The 24,618-nt window shown below is 44.1% G+C and overlaps 1 protein-coding gene across 1 annotated transcript in view; it reads right to left on the reverse strand.

The window, feature by feature from the left end:
- The window catches only part of LOC134339471 (voltage-dependent P/Q-type calcium channel subunit alpha-1A-like), a 607,837-nt gene that overhangs the window by 278,615 nt on the left and 304,604 nt on the right, over positions 1 to 24,618 (reverse strand). Inside the window, exons 5-7 of the mRNA XM_063036009.1 lie at positions 23,652 to 23,743; positions 19,089 to 19,238; positions 14,711 to 14,898 (exon numbers count right to left, since the gene is read on the reverse strand). Of these exons, the coding sequence (XP_062892079.1) occupies positions 14,711 to 14,898; positions 19,089 to 19,238; positions 23,652 to 23,743 (430 nt within the window). The remainder of the gene's footprint in view (positions 1 to 14,710; positions 14,899 to 19,088; positions 19,239 to 23,651; positions 23,744 to 24,618) is intronic.

Genomic DNA, 24,618 nt, shown 5'->3' on the forward strand with positions numbered 1-24,618 from the left:
TCTGGTAATACCCCAGTGATAGTCTGTATCTTGTGTAAAGTGTTCCAGAGATTCACTATCCACTGCAAAAATGAACTCCCAAGTTACAATTTTAAAATGATCAGCCCCCAATGTTCTAACTGTGTCCCCTCATTTGAGATTCTTCCCTGTATGGAAACATCTCAACGTAAGACCATAAAGAGAGAGCAAAATTCAGCCATTTGACCCATCCAGTCTGCTCCACCACTTCATCATGGCTGATCCAATTTCCTTTCAGTCCCAGTCTCCTGCCTTCTCCCCCATATTCCTTCATGCCCTGACTAATCAAGAATCTATCAACCTCTGTCTTAAGTACACCCAATGACTTGGCCTCCTCGGCCACTTGTGGCAATGAATTCCACAGATTCACCACTCCCTGGCTAAAATAATTCCTCCTCATCTCGGTTCTAAATGGACGTCCCTCTTTTCTGAGGCTGTGCCCTCTGGTCTCGAGACTCCCACACCGTAGAAAACATCCTCTCACATCTACCTAGTCTGCCCAGTCTCAGCTCCTCAGGGTCTTTTATATTTGAGTATCTTTCTTCGTTCTTCTAAACTCTGAAGAACATAGATCTAAATTCTTTATCTGTTTGTGAGAGGAATCCAGAGCACCCACAGGAAACCCACGTGATCAGACGTACAAACTCCTTACAAACAGCAATGGAACGAAACCTCTGTAATAGCATTATGCTAACTGCTAAGCTACTGTGCCAACCTGATATGATATGACAGGACATATGTAGCTCCCACTTGAACACAGCTCCCTCAGATGTATCTATTAAGTGCAATGTCCTCCCAGTTTTTTGATGTAATGTTGAATTTCTTCAGGCTGATTTTGATGCTATCTTTGAAGTGTTTCCCTTGTTCACCAGAAGTTTGCTTCAACTGGAAGTGAAGGATCTGTTTGTGAAGATATGAGCTAGATACCTGGATGATGTGACTTATCCATTGGACCTGGTGTTGCTTTATCATGTTGGAGATGCTGTTCACGCTGCTCTCCTCTAGTACACTGCTGTTGACATGTCTACCCTTCCAACCGATCCTCAAAAGCTTTCGTAAGGACCGCTAGTGCTTTTGTTCCAGGGCTTCCCAGTATCTACTGTAGGTAGTTCACGATTCAGCTCCATACAGTAACATAGGAAGGACACCTCTTCTGTAGACCAAAAGTCTTGTTTGGACCTGTTGGTTACAGTTTTCAAGACTCTTTTCCTAAATCTTGCGTAGGTCCACGAGCACAACTCAGGGGGTAGTTCCTCTTTGCCTTGATCCCACCTTGGCAGATTTCTTCAAAAGATAATTCAGAGTTAGCTTGTTATTTTCGTGTGGAAGAGTGTGGGGCTTAATAAAATCCTGAGGGAATTTGACGGGGTGGATGTAGAGAAGATGTTTCCTTTGGTGGGGAAATTCAGAATGAAGGATCACTGTTTAAAAATAAAAAAGCCACCCCAATTTTTAAACTGTGAATTGTGTTACGAACCCACAGGTTTCATTTACTGTGGACTGTTATTTTAAGAGCACCTAAATGAGGCGGGACTATGATGTTGTTCACTGACTGACTTGCAACTTGTTTAACTTTAAAACAAGGACACAGACAGTCACAGTCAGAAGACAGTTGAGAGAGAGAGAGAGAGAGAGACAGAGACAGAGAGAGAGACAGAGAGAGCAACCAGCTGTTGGAACTTCAGCTGGTCACTGCGATGGTTTGAAACTCTCTCATGCCCACAAGGGTGGGTTAAATATCTGCACACGGTGGACTACGAATGGGTGTCTGTCACTTCGTGTAATCCAAAGGAGTGGATTTTGTTTGGGAGACCACTTATGTGTTAACCCTTGCCTGGGTATGTTGTGTAGTAATCCCTTGAAGACGATATCCCTGGTGACAGATCACTTTCAGTGATAATTTGTATGTGGATTTGGAACGACAGGACGGACAAGATCTACAGCGACTGTTATCTCGTTTTACCATCATGGAATCTGTGGAATACTTCATAATTACCTCTTCTCTACGTTTCACCCTGGATTACAAATATCTCTCTCCTATCATTCCGTAGATGAACTGAACTTTCCCACTTTACCATTTCAGGACTCTAAGCTTTGTTTCCCCAAGCTTAACTTAGTTTGGGAGCTATGTTACACACATATATACACATCACACTGTTAACAGTTGTTTATCTTGATTAAGTTACAATGTTATAAGTATATAGTAATAAAGATAGTGGTTTTAACATTAAAACCCGACTCAGTGTGAAATCTCTTGCTGCTGGTTTATTTCAAAACGTTACAGCACGTAACAATTGACCATCTCAGATAGTAAATAATGTTACCGGGGAAGTGCGATAGAATGGAGAGGCTATAGGTGCAGGTGAACGTGTCAACGCATGTAGACAGGGTGGTGGAGAAGGCATTTGGGTCGCGGTCCTTTATCAATCAGAACATTGGGTACAGGAGATGAGGTGTCTTGTTACTGTGGCACAAAATATTGGTAAGGTCACATTTGGAGTAAGGCTTTGACTGTCCTGTTGTAAGAAGGATATCATTAGCTCAAAATTCAAGGTAAGTTTACTATTACGGTATGTATATAGCACTACATACTACCTTGAGGTTTATTTTAGAACATAGAACATAGAATAGTACAGCACAGTACAGGCCCTTCGGCCCACAATTTTGTGCCGACCCTTAAACCCTGCCACCCATATAACCCCCCAACTTAAATTCCTCCATATACCCATCTAGCAGTCTCTTAAACTTCACTAGTGTATCTGCCTCCACCACTGACTCAGGCAGTGTATTCCACGCACCAACCACTCACTGAGTAAAAAACCTTCCTCTAATATCCCCCTTGAACTTCCCACCCCTTACCTTAAAGCCATGTCCTCTTGTATTGAGCAGTGGTGCCCTGGGGAAGAGGCGCTGGTTATCCACTCTATCTATTCCTCTTAATATCTTGTACACCTCTATCATGTCTCCTCTCATCCTCCTCTCCAAAGAGTAAAGCCCTAGCTCCCTTAATCTCTGATCATAATGCATACTCTCTAAACCAGGCAGCATCCTGGTAAATCTCCTCTGTACCCTTTCCAATGCTTCCACATCCTTCCTATAGTGAGGCGACCCGAACTGGACACAGTACTCCAAGTGTGGCCTAACCAGAGTTTTATAGAGCTGCATCATTACATCGCGACTCTTAAACTCTATCCCTCGACTTATGAAAGCTAACACCCCATAAGCTTTCTTAACTACCCTATCCACCTGTGAGGCAACTTTCAGGGATCTGTGGACATGTACCCCGAGATCCCTCTGCTCCTCCACACTACTAAGTATCCTGCCATTTACTTTGTACTCTGCCTTAGAGTTTGTCCTTCCAAAGTGTACCACCTCACACTTCTCTGGGTTGAACTCCATCTGCCACTTCTCAGCCCACTTTTGCATCCTATCACATCATTCCCTCCCCCGCCTCCCCCCACTTTGTTTTCCACAGGGGTCGCTCCCTACGCGACTCCCTTGTGCATTTGTCCCTCCCCACTGCTCTCTCTCCTGGCACTTATCCTTGCAAGCAGAACAAGTGCTACACCTGCCCCTACACCTCCTCCCTCACTACCATTCAAGGCCTCAAACAGTCCTCCCAGGGGAGGCGACACTTCATTTGTGAGTCTACTGGGGTCATCTACTGTGCTTGATGACCTGATGTAGATTGGAGACCGCTTTGCCGAGCACCTACATTCCGTTCGCCAGAAGAAGCTGGATCTCTCAGTGCCACCCATTTTAATTCCACTTCCCATTCCCATTCTGATATGTCCATCCATGGCCTCCGCCACTGTCGGGATGAGGCCACAGTTAGGTTGGAGGAACAACACCTTATATTCCGTTTAAGTAGCCTCCAAAGCCGGCTGGTGGCATAGTGGCACCAGCGCCGGACTTCGGAGCGAAGGCTCTTGAGTTCGAATCCAGCCGGCTCCCTTGCTCGCTTTCCATCCGTGCTGGGTTGAGCGTCGAGCTAGCAACTCGGCCTCGTAAAAATAAGAAAGCCTGCTAAAAAAAAATGCCGTCATGATGGCGTCCTGATGACTCCACTCGGAGTCAAGGGCTTTCTTCTTCTAAGTAGCCTCCAACCTGATGGCATGAACATCGATTTCTCGAACTTCCGGTAATGCCCACCTGCCCCACCCCCTTTTCTCTCTCTCACCTTATCTCCTTGCCTGCTTATCGCCTCCCTTTGGTGCTCCTCCCTCCTTTTTTTCTTCCATGGCCTTCTGCCCTCTCCTGTCAGATTTCCCCCTCTAGCCCGTTATCTCTTTCACCAATCAGCTTTCCAGCTCTTTACTTCATCCCTCCCCCTCCTGGTTCTCTCTCCCCTTTCCCAAGTTTTAAATCTACTCCTCATCTTTTTATCTCTAGTCCTGATGAAGGGTCTCGGCCCGAAACATCGACTGTACTCTTTTCCATAGATGCTGCCTGGCCTGCTGAGTTCCTCCAGCATTTTTTGTGTGTTGCTTTGGAGAAGTTGTTGCCTGGATTTTGAAATGTTAACCGCAGTGAAATTACAAGCAGTTACTGTCATTACTGTGTGAAATTGATTGCACATGTTGCTGAAAGCAGTCCTGAAATTGCTGGTCAGTGACCCAGCACCAAGGCATTGAAAAAGAAGTCAGCCATGCCTAAATGGCTGACCTGATGGGCCGAATAGCCTAATTCAGTTCCTATATCTTATGGTCTCAATCACTAAGAACCCTGTCTTCAAAGGAAATTGATGAGACTTTCAGCCATTCACCAACTTGCTGAAAAATACCCTGATTATTTTAAACCTTTTTACTAAGTCTGTTTTTAATGGATTATTAAGCCATAATCACTTCTGAGCAAACTACCTTTCCCCAAGACTGATGTGATGTCTGAGAATTCTAACTCCATCATAAATATTTCAAAATGCAATAGACTCTAACAAATTATTTAAGAAAATAATTTTTAAAAACTTTTTTTTACTTGTTTGCCTGTGAGAACTCCTCCATGTGACTGGCTACTCAGTCAACTTGTTGACTTCATAGCCATTGGATGCCTGGAACTGCACTGATCTGGTGACTAACAGCAGTAGAAAAGGCAAATTCAATACCCGTTTGTTAGATCTTTCCTTGAGATTAATACGGCAAACTCAAATCCATTAATTGTTCTCAGTTGCCTACCAGATAAACCTTAAAGACAGCTAAATAATGCTTTATGCCATCAATAATCCTTTCAGATTCGCAGCGCTGTCTACCATCGCTCTAAGCTAGGCTCTCTGCACTTCATCGTAGCTTTCAGTGAATCGCCATTCTAATAGATTTTAAAATTCATCCTCCAGCTGGTTTTGAAATCATTTGACAAATATGCAGAGACACTGTATCCTGAGGAAAGGCACAGAAAACAAGGTTACAAAAATAAAGAACTGTACTGGTGCACGCTGTGATTCTCCACACCAGTGCACACGACGTACTGCAGGCAGCGATACAGCGATACCCATGTCACAGGCATGATATCTCGGAGAAGACTGCCAGCTCCATCCCAAAATGTTTGACGAGGGACAAGCCTTTAGAGCAAAGATATAAAGAAGATGCGCAAACATATCAATAAGATTAAAAGAGAGCAGAGAAAATTCACAAGGATGTTGCTGGAACTTGAGGGGAAGTGTTTACTTGGCAGAACGATGGACTCAGGGTCTGGACTATATATATATATATGTGAGGACTAGGCTCATGAAACGATGTCGGCTGCATACAGCTTCCAGGGAGAGGCGTTGGAGTCAGTGCACTCCCCTAGGGGTGGTGTGGCACGGTGTCCTGGCTGGAGTCAGGTGCTGCTCCCCCACACCGCATCCCCTCAGTATTCACTCAGTGGAAGACAAGCTCTGTTGTGGTCATCTGCGAATTTCAGTGGTGTTGGATGGCTTGAGTTTGGACTCTTTTACTGAGTGGCTGTATCCTTCTAACTAACTCTAATTGGGAAATTGATATTTTGCTCCATAGCACTAAGCAAGTCTTAATGTGTTCACATGCTGAAACCTACAGACAAAGGGTCTACTGGGATCAGTCAGTGACGTAAAATAGCATGAGTGACAACAGCCTCATTAGCAACTTCAGCTACCAAGGAATTTATATGTATAATGTATTTTTCTCTTCCAGTTTCATGCAATTGAAACATTTCTTTGGAATTGGGAGTGAAATGCATTAATGACCATTTTGCTGTTTTGCATCACGGTGGGCATCTGACTGGGCACAGAGTGACTGACAGCTTCAGAGAAGAACTCAGATTGGTGAACCTCTCATCACAACACTAAGCAGTATTGCATCTGTATTGGACCGTCTCAGTACTTTTATATTTGTGTGCTGTAGCACTTACTTTTTATTCGCAGTTATTTTGTAAATAACACTATTCTTTGCATTTCTGGTTCGACGCTAACTGCATTTCATTGGCTTTGTATCTGTACTCGGCACAATGACAATAAAGTTGAATCTAATCTACTCTAATTAAGTTATCCTGGAATCATTGGGTAAGTGCTTCACCTGTTTCCCATCTTCTGGCCTTCCCTCCCCTCATAGCACTGACCACATCCACCTTACCTCACTCACAACACACCCCACCAAAGCACAGGCCTCAACACTTCAACAACCCCCTGATTGTTGTTGCTTCTCTGTCTTTGTGTGCAATTTTTCATTTATTCTATTTTATTTATTTGTTCTACCGTATATGCCTGCAAGAAATAGAATCTCAGGGCATTATATATGTAAGACCATAAGCCCATATGACACAGGAGCAGAAGTAGGTCATTCGGCCCATCGAGTCTGCTCTGCCATTCAATCATGGGCTGATCCAATTCTTCCAGTCATCCCCACTCCCCTGCCTTCTCCCCATACCCGTTGATGCCCTGGCTAATCAAGAACCTATCTATCTCTGCCTTAAATGCACGCAATGACTTGGCCTCCACAGCTGCTTGTGGCAACAAATTCCACAGATTTACTACCCTCTGACTAAAGTAATTTCTCTGTATCTCTGTTCTAAATGGACGTCCTTCAATCTTGAAGTCGTGTCTTCTTGTCTTAGACTCCCATACCATGGGAAATAACATTGCCATATCTAATCTGTTCAGGCCTTTTAACATTCAGAATGTTTCTATGAGATCCCCCCTCATTCTCCTGAACTCCAGGGAATACAGTCCAAGAGCTGCCAGACGTTCCTCATATAGTAACCCTTTCATTCCTGGAATCATTCTTGTGAATCTTCTCTGAACCCTATCCAATGTCAGTATATCCTTTCTAAAATAAGGAGCCCAAAACTGCACACAATACTCCAAGTGTGGTCTCATGAGTGCCTTATAGAGCCTCAACATCACATCCCTGTACTTATATTCTATACCTCTAGAAATGAATGCCAACATTGCATTTGCCTTCTTCACCACCGACTCAACCTGGAGGTTATCCTTCAAGGTATCCTACACAAGGACTCCCAAGTCCCTTTGCATCTCTGCATTTTGAATTCTCTCCCCACCTAAATAATAGCCAGCCTGTTTATTTCTTCCACCAAAGTGCACGACCATGCACTTTCCAACATTGTATTTCATTTGCTACTTCTTTGCCCATTTCCCGATCTAAGTCTCTCTACAGACTCTCTGTTTCCTCAATACTACCTACTCCTCTACCTACCTTTTTATCATCAGCAAATTTAGCCACAAATCCATTAATCCCATTGTCCAAATCATTGATATACATCGTAAAAAGCAGCAGTCCCAACACCGACCCCTGTGGAACTCCACTGATAACCAGCAGCCAGCCAGAATAGGATCCCATTATTACCAATCTCTGTTTTCTGCCGATCAGCCAATGCTCCACCCGTGCTAGTAACTTCCCTGTAATTCCACGGGCTCTTATCTTGCTAAGCAGCCTCATGTGCGGCACCTTGTCAAAGGCCTTCTGAAAATCCAAGTACACCATGTCTACTGCATCTCCTTTGTCTACCCTGCTTGTAATTTCCTCAAAAAATTGCAGTAGGTGAATCAGGCAGGATCTTCCTTTCAGAAAACCATGCTGGCTTTGGCCTATTTTGTCGTGTGCCTCCATGTACTCCATAATCTCATCCCCAACAATCGATTCCAACAACTTCCCAACCACTGATGTCAGGCTAACAGGTCTATAGTTTCCTCTCTGCTGCCTCCCACCCTTCTTAAATAGTGGAGTAACATTTGCAATTTTCCAGTCATCCGGTACAATGACAGAATCTATCGATTCTTGAAAGATCATTGTTAATGCCTCTGCAATTTCTTCAGCTATTTCCTTCAGAACCTGAGGGTGCATTCCATCAGGTCCAGGAGATTTACCCACCCTCAGACCATTAAGCTACCTGAGTACCTTCTCAGTCGTTACTTTCACTACACATGCTTCACTACCCTGATACTCATGAATGTCCGGTATACTGCAGATGTCTTCCACTGTGAAGTCTAATACAAAATACGTATTCAATTCCTCTGCTACCTCTGTGTCTCTCATTACGATATCTCCAGCTTAATTTTCTATTGGTCCTATATCTACCCTCAACTCTCTTTTACCCTTAATACACTTAAAAAAGCTTTTGGCATCTTTTTTGATATTTGTCGCCAGGTACCTCTCATAATTCATCTTTTCCTTCCTAAAGACCTTCTTAGTTTCCTTCTGCAAGCTTTTCAAAGCTCCCCAATCCTCTATCTTCGCACTAGCTTTGGCTTCCTTGTATGCCCTCTCTTTTGCTTTTACTTTGGCTCTGACTTCACTTGTCAGCCACGGGAGTGTCCACTTTGATAATTGATAATAACTTTGAATGTCCCAACCCATACTGTGTTACAAACCTTGTGTAATGTAATTCCAATCTCTTTGTATTACTACTGTCACTATGTTTACGAACCTGAGAATTAATAAAAAGATTAAAAAAGAAAGAAGAAGAAACCTGCTGTTTGTAATGTGCTGGTGCATAAAGCTGATTTTCATGGCTTTTAAACCTTGAGTATGTGTGCCCATGATGATAAACTTGAACTGTAAACTCACAGTCCCCACTGAGCCTCCTAATCCACTTCCCCCAAGACCCCAGCTCAACATCACCCCCTTGTTGCTGGTTCTCCCCCATTGACAAGCTCCGTTTAACTTTCCCCACCACAGCACATGACCCAATCCTCCAGCCCCACCTCCCTGCTGACAAGAAGCTCCTTTCAGTCTTCACAAAATTCTGGAAGAACTTTTGCTGAGTTCCTCCAAGATTTTGTGCAGGTTGCTCTAGACTTCAAGCACCTGCAGAATCTCTTCTGTTCCCTTCAATCTTCTCTCTCCTATATTCCTTTGCCCAACCCACAGCACATGCCCCGTTAATCCTTCACCCGACCCAAGACTCCAGCTGCAATCATTACACCCACCAACCTCCCTCCTTCCCCAGATGACCACCTGGAAGGTGGTAAGAGAAGCCAGGGGATGGGCAAGGTCAAGAGCTGGAGAAGAAGGAATCGGACAGGAGAGAAGAGTGGACCACGGGAGAAAGGGAAGGAGGAGGGGACTCAGGGGGAAATGGTAGGCAGGTGAGAAGAGGTAAAAGATCAGAGTGGGGATTAGAAGAAGGTGGGGTGGGGAAGTGGGTAAGGAAAATTTAGTTACCGTAAATCAATATTCGAGGCTACCTAGACAGAATATAAGGTGTTGCTCCTCCATCCTGAGGGTAGCATATACATACTTTAATTATAAGTTTACTTTGAATTTTGAATCCAGTGAACAATCCTGGTGGAGACAAGAGAGACAGCAGATGCTGAAATCTAGAGCTACAAACAATCAGCTGGATGAACTCTGTCGGGGGGAAGCAGCGGTGTGGAGGAATTGTCAATGCTTTGGGTTGAAACTCTGCCTCAGGACTGTTGTACGGTTTCATCCTGAAACCTTGACAATTCCCTTCCCTCCCACAGATGCTGCTTGAACTGCTGAGTACCTCCAGCAGATTATTTGTTAAATGATTCCAATTTTAGTGCTCAAGTGGAAGGACTAAACCTTGAAAGCAAACATTCTTAATATTAGGATCATTCTTGTCATCAGCTCTGGCTCGCAGGGTCACTCTGTCTGAAGTTATAACTTCAGGACTGTACCTGAGGCTCACGAATTCTTGCTGATGTTTCAATACAGGGCTGGGGGAGGGGAGGGGGAGGGCAGCTCTATCACTGAATTTTCTATTTACTATCCACTCTTCTTTGAAGGCTTAGACCATCTTGACTACAGCGGCCAAAAGATTTATTAATTTTTTTAAAATTTAGAGATACAGCACAGTAACTGGCCCAATGACCCTAACTGTAAATGTCACCAATTACATCCATGTGACTAATTAACCCACTAAACAGTACGTCTGTGGAATGTGGGAGGAAACCAGAGCACCCGGAGGAAACCTATGCAGTCACGGGGGCAACATCCAAACTCCTTATAGGCAGCGGCAGGAAATGAGGCCCAGTCGCTGGCACAATAATAGCATCACGCTAACCACTCTGCTATTGTGCTGCCCTGACTTTAGGTTAGATTTTAGGCTAGATCTTAGGTCGTAGCTTTGTAAATTAAAGCAGATTAAATGTCTTTTAAGTTAGAGTGTCTGCATCCACTAGTCTGTCAAGCAGAGGGTTCCAGACGAGAACAATTCATTACAGACATGTGAGACATCGAATGGACAGACACAGAAGATGCTGGAGATTCTTTCTGTTGTCCCAAGAGTGACATGAATTGGACTGGGTTTACACGGGCCTGATGTATGATGGAGAGCATTTGGACTGACTGCATCACCGCCTGGTACAGAGACTCCAATGCCCAGGATCCAAAGAGGCTGCCGACTCTCAGCCAGTTCCATCACGGGAATAACCCTCCCCACTGTCGAAGACATCTTCAAAAATTGGTGCCTGAAGAAGATGGCATCCATCTTTAAGGACCCTCACCATCTGGAATATGCCCTCTTCTTATTATCACCATCACAGAGGAATACAAGGACCCTGAAAACCCACACTATATGTTTCAGGAACAGCTTCTTCCTCTCTGCAATTAGATTCCTGAACAGTCCACGAACTGCAGTAATACACACGAAATGCTGGAGGAACTCGACAGGCCAGGCAACATCTATGGAAAAGAGTAAAGGCCGAGGCCTTCATCAGGACTGCTGGAGGGCTTCAGACTGAGACGCTGACTGTTGACTCTTTTCCAGAGATGCTGCCTGCCCTGCTGGGTTCCTCCAGCATTTTGTGCGTGTTGCTTGGATTTCCAGCATCGGCAGATTTTCTTCTGTTTGTGAGTCTGTGAATTTTTCCTCTTTTTCAGTTTATTTATTGTAATTTGTAGTAATATGTCTTACACTGTACGGCTGCCACAAAGCAACAAATTTCACGAGATACAGTGCATCAGTGCTAATACACCTGATTCAGATTCATGGTCTGAGTTCATGGTGTGGAACAGGGAAGGCTATGTTCTCCACATCACCACCATAAGCACAGCTCTAAAACTTCCACACTGACTGTGAACTCCTCCAAGAAGTCCACAGAAAGACATAGACACAAGAGGTTCTGCAGATGCTGGAAATCCAGAACAACACACACAAAATGCTGGAGGAACTCAGCAGGCCAGGCAGCGTCTATGGAGAGGAATAAACAGTTGATGTTCGGGCTGAGACTTTTCACCACGACTAGAAAGGAAGCGGGGAACAAGCCAGAATAAAGTGGGGGAGGGGAGGAGTACAAGCAGCAGGTGATAGGTGAGACCAATGAGGCGGTTAGATGGGGAGGGGGGCTTGAGGTAAAGGGCAGAAAAAGAAGAAATTGAACAAGAGAGGGCAGGATCATCGAAGCCTCTCTTCCATCTATCAAAGATACTTATCAGGAGCTTTTAGCATTGCTAATGTTTCCTCCCATCCGTCCAACAATTTCATTGAGCCCCCACCCCCCACTGTCAGTCAGGAGGTACCATAGCATTAGGACAGGAACTGTTGGGATGGGAAACAGGTTCTTCCCCCAGGCCAGGCTGTGAGACTACTGAACTCCCTGCCACTACCCATGTTTCATCATACATGATTAGATTAGATTAGATTATGAGGACGCTCAGTCCTTGTTTATTGTCATTTAGAAATGCATGCTTTAAAAATGATACAATGTTCCTCCAGAATGATATCACAGAAACACAAGACAAACCAAGACTAAACTGACAAAACCACATAATTATAACATATAGTTACAACAGTGTAAAGCAATATCGTAATTTGATAAAGAGCAGACCATGGGCACGGTAAAAAAAAGTCTCAAAGTCCCGATAGCCTCATCATCTCATGCAGACGGCAGAAGGGAGAAACTCTCCCTGCCATGAACTCCAAGCGCTGCCAACTTGCCGATGCAGCACCATTGGAAGCACCCGACCGCAGTGGACTCTGAGTCTGTCCGAAAACTTCGAGCCTCCGACCAGCCCCTCCGACACGGCCTCTCCGAGCACCATCCTCTGCAGAGCACTTCGACCCCGACCCGGCCACCAAGCAACAAGCAAAGCCGAGGACTCGGGGCCTTCTCCTCTGGAGATTCAGGACCACACAGCAGCAGCGAAGCAGGCACTTCAGAAGTTTCACCAGATGTTCCTCCGTCCTCTCACATTTGTCTCCATCAAATCAGGATTGTGCATGGCACCCTACTTGACAAATAACAGACATCACCACCGGAGTGGCTGCTGCGAGCTGTGTCACGCCGCCATCTTCTCCTCCCGCTCCTGTTACAGTGCTAGTAGCATTATACTGTTCACTTGTTAACTTGTGTTGTAAGTGCATCTCATTATTTGTTAATTTACTCGGGGTAATATTACTTTGTGTGTTATGTGAGTTATATGTACTGCATTGTGCACCTTGGTCTGGAGGAACATTGTCTCATTTGGTGGTATAGATGTGTATGGTTAAATGAAAATGAACTTAAACAATGGACCATCAAAAGGTTTCTCTCTCTTATAATCTCTCTTAGAGGTATAAAATCATCTTCAGCGTCTCTCTCCATCCCAAGAGTACGATGCTCTCTCCTGGGTAGCTATTCACACTCTGCTCTTGACTCCGAGAATGAAATTATAAAGCTCTCTTTGAACATGCACACATCAATCTCAAGGTTCAAACTTCGAAGTACATTTTATTATCAAAGTATGTATACATTATACAACTTTGAGATTCGTCTCCTAACAGGCAGACACGAAACAAAGAAACCCAAAAGCAAACCCCATATATCTGAAAAAAACTGTCTAACACCTAATTTGCAGAGCATAAAAACTACATCATGTCCATAAGAAAATAAAATAACCCATAAAAAAGTCCATCGACCACCCAATGAGCAATGAAAAAAACCCAGTTCATGCAAACAGTAACCACAAGAAATCCCTACAACACATGACATAGTCTCCTTGTCCTCTCAAAGCATCGTATCTGAGGCTGTTCCACTGTAATATTTCCCGAATAAATAAGAATATAGAACATATATATAGTTAAACATATATATTCATATACGGCATAGGAACAGGACCTTCAGCCACAATGTCTGGTAAATTAGTAACTTGGTTTATTGTTGTCACGGGCTGAGGTGCAGTGAAAAGCTCGTCTTGCATACCGTCCACTCATAAAAATGCACTGAGATAGCCAAAGGAAAAATAATAGCAGAGTACGGAATAAAGTGTTACAGTTACCGTGAAAGTGCACCTCAGGTAGACAACGATGTGTAAAGTCAGAGCAATATATATTTGAGTCAGCCCCAATGCCAAGCACAATGCTGAATTAAACAAAATTTCTTCTACGTGTGCATGATCCGCATCTCTCTATTCCCTGTATATTCATGTGTCTATCTAAAAGCTTCTTAAATGCCACTGTCATATCTGCTTCCACGACTACCCATGTCAGCCCGTTCCAGACACCTACCATCTTCTGCAAAAAAAAAAATTACCCTCTCACATTAAATGCTTTTTCTCTTGCGTTTGACATTTTTACCCTGGGTAAAGGATTCCATATTATCCATATGCAACTGGAGTAAAAAAAAAATAATTCATATTACATGAATTTCGCAAAAAAAATTTGCTTTAGAAAATTCGCAAGAAAGAAAAATTGCCTGTGATGAACATGACGGAATAAAACTAGACCAGGACTTCCCAGCCTTTTTTTTTATGCCATTTACCGAGGGGCACCTTCAAGGGGACCACAACCTTGTCATGGGGTTTGGAGACTATGTTGGCTGGAGTCAGGGCCTTGTATTGTGGCTCTTGGTAGGGTCACCCATGCCAAGCAGGTAAAAGAGTCGAGGCCAGGCAGGGAGCGGTCCACTGGTTCTCCAGCTTCGGGGGTTCAGCTCAGGGCTAACAACCCTGACTGGTCAAAAATGTAATGATGGGAACAGCAATGAAGAATCCTATATCTGTGTGTAACAGTATGGACAGACAGAGATGGAGGTCCTTCATCGCTGCCCTAAACACCAGCGGCATAACAGGCAGCAAGTAAATACGTGCGGGGTCCATAGTTCAAGTTGGGAACCCCTGGACTAGAAGGTCAGGAAATATATTAAGCTCCGACAAGAATTAAGTATTTTCCAAAACTCCATAAATGACATGACACAACGATGAGTGCTGAACTCAAAGTAACTTTAAAGATAATCGAAAGATTGAACCAATCTGGGCAAAAACAAGTTTTCATTACTCACGTCGTACAAAAGGTCAGTCCAGCCCTCCATGGTGATGCACTGGAACACGGTCAGGACGGCAAACAAGATGTTGTCAAACTGGGTGATTCCGTAATTTGGTCCTTCCCAGTACTCAGTGCAGTTAGATCCGGCTGGACATATGCGAGCTGGTAAGTCAGTACCGCAAGGAGACTCGCCCACAATTTCATCTGATGGAGGAACGAGACAACTTACATTCAGCACTCCACGCTGCAATCAAAACACACAGGTTCATTTCACTCAAGACTCAATCAAACCCCCACAGATGTCAAGGAAGTAAAAATACTGTGCTTCTCATTGTAGCTCTTTTAATTTGATTCATTTTGTGATATCACTCAAATCTGCCGACAAGACAGATACCTATTACTCATTCCCAGGTATCTGTCTTTCCTACGGTTACACGAGCTGTGTCTACCTTATTTCTGCAAACAACAGGAATTCTGCAGACGCTGGAAATTCAAGCAACACACATAAAAGTTGCTGGTGAACGCAGCAGGCCAGGCAGCATCTCTAGGAAGAGGTGCAGTCGACGTTTCAGGCCGAGACCCTTCGTCAGGACTCTACCTTATTTCAGTGGGTTCCTTCCTACCTCACAAATTTATTTGCATGACTTTTAAAAAATTTAGCTACTATATATATACGTCCCTCCAAGGGGAACACAGCCTTGTCATGGGGTTTGGAGGTTTGCGTCCCTCAATGACCCAGAGAGCTGTGTCGGCTGGAGTCAGGGCCTTGTGCTTTGGCTCCTGGTAGGGTCACCCAAGCCAAACAGGTCAAAGGGTAAAGTGCAGACCAGTGGTCCAGCAGGCCTCCAGATCTGTGGGTTCAGCTCAGATCCAACAATTCTGACTAGTCAAACAAAACCGTTACAGAAACAGCGATGAAGAGTCCTTCTACATCTGACTGCGACGGTATTCCTGAGTCTTCACCCAGGACTTGCTTGACTGACTGTAGTGAAAACAGAGCAACTGACATGAAGAAGGAAGCCCTGATATATATACGTACACCAAACATATATATACTAATTCACAGTTTTCTACTATTGTGTATTAAATGGACTGCTGCTGCAAAACCAACAAATTTCACGAATTATGTCAATGATATTAAACCTGATTCTGATTTCTGGCCTGTGGGAAAGTTGTGAGTTCGAGTCCCACTCTAGATCCCTAACACAGAAACCTCTGCGAGCTTTACGTGAACAAGGAGTTTCACTTCACTGTGTGTGTGTGGTGTATATGACAATGAACTGAGTTGAAAGAGTGCCACGCTGTTGGAGCTGCCATCCTTCTGGTAAGCCAGGGAACTAACTTCTGCTCCCTCTCGAGTGGAGGCAAAACACCCCTGGGCACGGTATCAAGAAGGAACTCAGTGGGATGGGAGGAAAGGAACTATCGATGTTTTGGGCTGAAACCCTTATCAAGGATGAGGTTATCCCTCAAATCAACATAATCAAATCAGACTAATTGGCTCACTTCACACATAGGATCACCTGGCATCTCACCTGATGATGGTTATTCACCTCTCTCCCAGTGGCTCCCATTCTCATCTCCTTTACTATCTGAACCCATCACATTGTGATCCTGCTTATCATCTCCCAGCAGCTGTCAATGTCTGTCAGGCTTCACTCTCCCCATGTCACTCCAGCTGGTTTTGTTTCTCCTGTCCCCATCTCTCTCTCTCTCCCTCTCTGCCTTCACCAGCCACAAACTTCACTCCCAATCACCTCTCCTACTCGCCATTGCCTGCCTGTCATCTTACACCCCTCCTCACTCCACCGATCACCTCAGAATCCTTTCTCACCACTTCATACAGCCAGCTCCCTTCTCCGCTCTCAGACCCGATGCAGGGTTTTGAAAATCCCTTTCCTCCCATGGGTGCAGCTTGACCTGCTGAGCTCTTCCAGCAGGCTCTTTGTTGCTCCAAATTAACTGGTTACTGCCAGATTACTGTTTGTGGGATCCTGCTGTGTACAAACCAGCTAAATTACAACAGTAAATAAACTGGGTTAGGTGCTGTAGAAAAATAAGTATCTTTTTCCCCTGCATCTCTATTCTTTGCATACCGAAGTGTTTTATTTTATTTATCTATCTAATTATTTACTGACTGACACCAAGATTGGGGGTGTGGTGGATTGGGAGGCAGACTATTAGAGTTTGCAGCAGGATCTGGACCAGCTTCAAAAGTATGCTGGAAAATGGCAGATGGAATTTAACGCAGACAAGTGCAGGGTGTTGCACTTCGGTAGGACCAGCCAAGGTAGATCTTACACAGTGAATGGTAGGGCATTGAGGAGTGTGGTAGAACAAAGAGATCTGGGAATACAGATGCATAATTTGTTGAAAGTGGCGTCACAGGTAGATAGAGTCGTAAAAAAACTTTTGGCACAATGGCCTTCATAAATCAAATTATTGTGTACGGGAGATGGGATGTTTTGTTGAAGTTGTATAAGTCATTGGTGAGGCCTAATTTGGAGTATTATGTGCAGTTTTGGTCACTTACCTACAGGAAAGATGTAATTAAGGTTGAAAGAGTACAGAGAAAATTTACAAGGGTGTTGCCGGAACTGGAAGGCCTGAGTTATAAGGAAAGATTGAATAGGTTAGGACTATTCCTTGGAACATAGAAGATTGAGGGGAGATGTGATAGAGGGTATAGATTATGAATTATGATGGGTATAGATAAGGTAAATGCAAGCAAGCTTTTTCCACTGAGGCTGGGTGAAACTACAACTAGAGGTCATGGGTTAAGGGTGAAAGGTCTTTTACCTCTTCTCTCCTGCCTATCACTTCCCTCGGGTCTCTTCCTCCTTCCCTTTCTCCTATGGTCCACTGTCCTTTCCTATCAGATTCCTTCTTCTCCAGCCTTTCACCTGTCCCATGCACTTAGCTTCACCTATCACCTTCTAGTCAGCTTCCTTCATCTACCCCCATCTTTTTATTCTGGCGCCTTCCCCCTTTTCAGTCCTGAAGAAGGATTTTGGTTCAAAACGTTGACTTTTTTATGACTCTAACTAAATAAATATATCAGAAGAGAATTAATCTGAGGTCTGAAATCAGCCTGAAATTCCTTCCAGGGTTATGGAGGACCATGCACATTGTAATTAATATCCATTGATTAGATGGATTTTTATTGAACATGTCAATGGATCAAGTACATTATCCAATTGTGAGAACAAGAATTGGTATCTGGTTTATTATCACTGTCTTAGATGACGTGAAATTTATTGTTTTGCGGCTGCAGTACAAAGACAGAAAATTACTGTCAATGACAAATTAAATCGATTCTGCACATTCAAAAGGAATAACAAGGTGGTAATTTTCTGTACTTTCGTACAACAGAAACCATTTGCCCTTTGAGTCTATGCTATATCTCCAAGAAATCCCAATCCTCTTCATCTCCCAGAAACCTCTCTCTCTCACATGGTCATCACCTCCACCCTAACTGCATCAAAACAGGCAGTGAAATGTTTCGCTTGTGTTAAAAACCAACGCACTCGATGGTGTACTGGGGGCAGCCCGCAAATATTGCCATCTACCTCCACTAAGGGGTAAGTTAATGTGGCTGGGCTGAGTTGTTCTCTGATCTTGGCAATTTTCCTTCAAATGTTTTGTCGCTATATGAGTATATATACTATCAGTGCACTGTCAATTGTGGCGTGTTCTCTGAACGCTTGCCCTTTGTATACTTATCAATCAGCTGATTGGTCGTCATTACGGAAAGTCAATTGTGATGTAATGGCGCCCAATCAGCTGATGGGAAAGTATATAAAGGCCGGACTGGAAAAGCAAGGGAGCCACACCACACAGCTGATGTGCTGCAGGGAGCCCAGAAGTGTCGCCACACGTTCCGATGCCATCACTGCATTCTCACCATGCTGAGCCAGACAACATGGACCTCAGCAAAACAGAATACAGCAAGCAACAAAACAAATACGTTGTTTCCCTCCCACTCACACACACTGTCCTTCCACCCCAGGACAGGCCGTCTTTGGCCTCCGGTAGACAGAGGGAAATGGGACAATGGATTTGCACATACATAATGCTGGAGGAACTCAGCAGGTCAGGCAGCATCAATGGAGAGAAATGAATCTCCTCGGATCAAGACCCCTCTTCAGAACAGGATCTCTCTTGTGTGCCTGTTTCACTGCTCCACTGAAATCCAAATTTACAGAATCTACAATCTGTTTTATGTCTCTGGATAATGAACGTGAAAGATCAGCCACAATTTCCCCACCACTGATGCAAGGCTCACTGGCCTACATTTCCCAGACTTATACTTGAATCCCTTGTTAAGTGAAGAAAATGTGCCCGCTAACCACCAGAAATACTATAAACACAGACAACAAGATAAGGGGACATACTGTTGCTGTCGAAGCAGGCTTTATGAAATTTGCCCATGTAAAATTCCAGCCCAATGATGGCAAACATCAAGATGGCAAAGAACAGCAGCAGCCCAATCTGAAGTAGGGGGATCATTGCCTTCATGATAGACTTCAACACAACTTGTAAACCTGGAAAACAAAGAGATTCTATGAGTTCCTCTTCATTATGAAGCATCCCCAATGTACTCAGAATATGCTACAATTGTCAAATTACTGAAGCGAAGGATGTTAGTTCAGAGAAGGTGAAGATGTTCTGCAAAAACCTGAACCACGATATTTCCCCTGGAACTCACCAGAGCTTCTCCATTCTGCCTCAGCCTAGCTGCTAAAACCCTCACCCTGCCCTTTGTTACCTTCCAGCTCAACCACTCTAGCCTTCTTTGTAAACTTGTGGGCATCCAAAAACAGAACCCGTGTCCGAACGTGCACCAACCTCTGAACCCCCTGTTAAGCCACACTTCGGAGTTTTAAAATCTTCTCCATGTTTTCAAATCACTCCCTGTTCCCACCCTTCCAATAGAGGGCTAGGTGGGAAGGAAGGGTTAGATTGACCATGGAGTTGGTTAAAAGGTTGGCACAACATCGGGGACTGAAGGACCTGTACTGTTCTATGTCCAATGTTCTTTCATTTCTCCTCCCATCTCTCAAAAACTTAAGCTTCTAGATTCTGGCTCATTTTTGAACATTGGAGGCCATGCCTTCAAATACCAAGATCTTATATTCCAAAATATTCTCTTTAAACATCTATATCATTTCCTAACCTCGCAACATCCTGATTCGACCAAGCTTCTGGTTAGCTGACCTACCATCTCCACCTACCACTTGGCGTGATCTTGCTATGACAGCGGAACCATAATTGACGCTGTTGCTTGTTGTACCTTTCTGAATTGTAATCATCTCTACAGAGGCCAGTCAATGGTTGGCTTCTTTGAGTCATGTACTGATGGAAACATTGGAAACCATTTTCAATTTCATTTCGGTCTTAGGTGGCCAAAAGCATCAAAAAGAACCATATTTTTACATTTTCTGTGTGGCGCCTGCCATGAAATCTTAAGTCATCTGTACTACAGGGGAGTGAGTTCACCCATTCTCTTCCCTTTCATCCAAGGGTCAGGTCCAGAATAGGTGGAGTATTGGTCAGTGAGGAGAACTTTCTTCTCTCAGAGGGCTGCAGATAGAACATAGAACAGTACAGCATGGTACAGGCCTTTCAGCCCTAGATGTTGTGCTGGCCTTTTATTCTTCTCCAAGTTCTATCTAACCATAAGACCATAAGATATAGGAGCAGAATTGAGTCATTTGGCCCATTGTGTCTGCTCCATCATTTCATCATGACTGATCCAATTTTCCTCTCAGCTCCAATCTCCTGCCTTCTGCCCGTATCCCTTCTTCCCTTGATCAATCAAGTATCGGTCAACCTCTGTCTTAAATATACATAAAGACTTGGCCTCCACAGCTGCCTGTGGCAAAGAATTCCACAGATTCACCACTGGCTAAAGAAAATCCCCCTCATCTCCGTTCTAAAAATATGCCCCTCTATTTTGAGCTGTGTCCTCTGGTCTTAGACTTTCCCATCATATGAAACATCCTCTCCACATCCACTCTATCAAGGCCTTTCACCATTCAATAAGTATCAATGAGGTCACCCCTCATTCTTCTGAATTCCAGTGAACACAGGCCAAGAGCCATCACACACTCTTCATATGACAAGCCATTCAATCCTGGAATCAGCTTCATGAACTTCCTTTGAACCCTCTCCAATGTTAGCACATCCCTTCTTAGATAGGAATCCGTCCTGGACACATTTATCAAACTCTGCCCCGTCTGAACCATTGGAACGAATCAGGTGCCAATCACTATTAGGGAATTGAGGATAGAGAGAGCGCAGTGGATAGAGGGTAACAGCTGGACGTCATTTATTTGGATTTCCAGAACGCGTTTGATAAGGTGCCACATAAAAGACTTATCCATAAGATAAGGATGCACAGAGTTGGGGGTGATGTATTAGCATGGATAGAGAATTGGTTATCCAATAGAAAGCAGAGAGTTGGGATACATGGGTGTTTCTCTAGTGGGCAATCAGTGGTGAACGGTGTGCCGTAGGGGTCGGGGCTGGGCACACATCTGTTCACGATATACATTAACGATCTGGAAGAGGGGACTGAGTGTAGTGTATCTAAGTTTGCTGATGACACTAAATTGAGAAGAAAAGCCAATTGTGTAGAGGATATGGAGAGTCCGCAGAGAGATATAGATAGGTTAAGTGAGTGAACAAGAGTCTGGCAGATGGAGTACAATGTTGGTAAATGCGAGCTCATCCACTTTGGAAGGAAAAATGGAAGATCAGATTATTATTTAAATGGTAAAAAATTGCAGCATGCTGCTGTGCGGAGGGACTTGGGAGTGCTTGTGCATGAATCACAGAAGGTTGGTTTGCTGGTGCAGCAGGCTATCAAGAAGGCAAATGGGATGTTGTCCTTCATTGCTAGAGGGATTGAATTTAAGAACAGGGAGGTTATGCTGCAACTGTATAGTGTACTGGTGAGGCTGCACCTGGAGTACTGCATGCAGTTCTGGTCTCCTTACTTGAGGTGGTGCAGATGAGGTTCACCAGGTTGATTCCAGAGATGAGGGTGTTAGACTATGAGGAGAGATTGAGTCACCTGGGACTGTACTTGCTGGAATTCAGAAGGATGAGAGGAGTTCTTATAGAAGCATATAAAATTATGAAAGGGATAGATAAGATAGAGGCAGGAAAGTTGTTTCCACTGGTAGGTGAGACCAGAACTAGGAGACATAGCCTCAAGATTCGGAGGAAGAGTTTTAGGATGGAGATGAGGAGCAACTGTTTTTCCCAAAGAGTGGTGAATCTGGAATTCTCTGCCCAATGAAGTAGTGGAGGATACTTCAGTAAATATATTTAAGACAAGTTTGGATAGATTTTTGCATGGTAGGGGAATTAAGGGATATAGGGAAAAGGCAGGTATGTGGAGATGAGTCCATGCTCAGATCAGCCACGATCTTATTGAATGGTGGAGCAGGCTCAACGGGCCAGATGGCCGACTCCTGCTCCTATTTCTTATTGTATCTGCTTCTAACATCACCCCTGGCAGAACATCCCACAAACCCACTACTCTCTGTGTAAGAAAACCTCCCTCCGACATTTTCCTTGCACTTTCCTGCACTCATCTTAAAAGTATGTCTTCTAGTCTTAGACATTGCTGCCCTGGGAAAAGACAATGGCTGTCCACTCCATGTCGCTGATTATTTTAAATGCCTCTATCAAGTTTCTTGTCATCCTCCTCCTTTGTTCCAAAGAGAAAAGCCCAGGTTTGCTCAGCCTTTCCTCATAAGACATGCTCTCTAATCTAGGCAGGATCCTGGTAAATCTTCACTGCATCCTGTCTAAAGTTCCTACATCCTTCATATAAAGAGTTAACTAGAACTGAACACAACTTTTGGAATTCTCTACCCTTGAGAGTTTTGGAGGCGGAACCACTGAACTATCAATCAATGATTGGCAGGTATTCTATCGGAGAATCAAGGGTTCATAGGGAAAGGCTGGGTAAGTGGTGTTCTTATGTTAATCTCACTGGATGGTGGAACAGGCTTGGGGATGGATAACTTCATCCCACTGTTTTATTCTGAAGGTAGCTTTAACCTGCATTTATGCAGCAGGATATCACTTTCCAATTCATCTGACTTTTCACCTGCCCAGACTGGCGTCTCTGCTTCTCGTTGCCTTAATAAATCAGCCAGCATAATCAAAGACCCCAGACATTCTCTCCTGTTCTCCCTCTCTCATCAGGCAGGAGATACAAACGCCTGAAAGAATGTACCACCAGGCTCCAGGGCAGTTTCTACCCACTGTCATCGCCATCATCATAATGTGTCGTGTCATTTGCCGTGGGTAAGCATGATCTCATGTCCATGATTGTTCTTGGCAAAGTTTTCTACTGAAGTAGCTTGCCATTGCCTTCTTCTGGGCAGTGTCTTTACAAGACGGGTGAGGCCAGCCATTATCAATACTCTTCAGAGATTGCCTGCCTGGTGTCAGTGGTTGCATAGCCAGGACTTGTGATGTGCACCAGCTGTTCATATGACCATTTACCACCTGCTTCCAAGGCTTCACGTGACCCTGATCGGGGGGAGGAGGGTTGACCTGATGCTACACCTTGTCCAAGAGTGACCTGCAGGCTAGCAGAGGGAAAGAGAGCCTTATTCCTTCTTTAAAGGAGACATAGCTCCACCCCGCCACCCACTGTAATAAGACTATTAAATGGCTCCCTAGTATGATAAGATGGACTCTTAACCTCACAATCTAGCTCGTTTTGATCTTGCACTTTATTGTCCACTGATGCTGTACATTCCTTACACTCTATAGCAGTTACACTTTATTCTGTACATTTTATTTATTTAGGGATACAGGGTATTACAGGTCATTCCAGCTCAACGAGCCTCACCGTCCAGTGAGTGCATCTGATGGACGGCCTACTGATTGACACTTCTCAGTCAGGGGTTGGAACGAAACGTGAGACTTACTTGGAATTCCAGACACCAACTTCAATGGTCGGAGAACTCTCACTGCGCGCAGGGTTCGAAGGTCAAATTCTGCCCCCGTCGTAGCAACGATACTGTGGAGGTGCAAGGGGGAGAAAAAAAGGCATGTTATATCTGCACCGACAACACCAAACACATCACCATTGATTCAAGACTGATTCTTCCCTGTACAATGTATGTAGGACAATGCAGAAACACAGCCACACAGTTGAACCATTCCTTTTTCTTGCCCATTTTAGAACTAATAATCACCATGCAAGCAACAATTTCACACAGTTGGCTTATTGGACCAGCAAATGAGGATGCTGGTCTAGAACTCAGAGCCCAGGCATCACATCCAACAGTGACAGCTGGGGAAAAGGAGGCAATTAAATAATCTGGCATAGAAATGTAGCCTCAGTAATGGTGACCATGAATGTACAGAATAATCATAAAATCCTATCTGGTTCAATAATTCACTTTAAAGAAAACATCTGCCATCTTTATCCCAAGCGGTCTATATATGAAGGCAGCATGAGCCCTCTGAGATGATTCAGCCACCCTTAGCACGGGGCAATTAAAGATTCCACACTCAGTGGCCACTTTATTTGGTATACCCGTACACCTGCTCGTTAACACAAATATCTAATCAACCAGTCATGCGGTAGCAACTCAATGCATAAAAGCATGTTGACATGGTCAAGAGGTTCAGTTGTTGTTCAGACCAAACATTAGAATGGGGAAGAAATGTGATCGAGATGACCTTGACTGTGGAATGATTGATTGTTGGTGACAGATGGGGTGGTTTGAGTATTTCAGAAGCTGCTGATCTCCGAGGATTTTCATGCACAACAGTCTCTATAGTTTACAGAAATGGCGTAAGAAACAAAAACAAAGATGCCGTGAGCGGTAGTTCTCATTAATGCTTTGTTAATGAGAGGTCAGAGGAGAGTGACCAGACTCGTTCAAG

The sequence above is a fragment of the Mobula hypostoma genome, chromosome 29 (genome assembly GCF_963921235.1).
Source record: "Mobula hypostoma chromosome 29, sMobHyp1.1, whole genome shotgun sequence".
In the NCBI taxonomy this organism is placed as follows: domain Eukaryota; kingdom Metazoa; phylum Chordata; class Chondrichthyes; order Myliobatiformes; family Myliobatidae; genus Mobula; species Mobula hypostoma.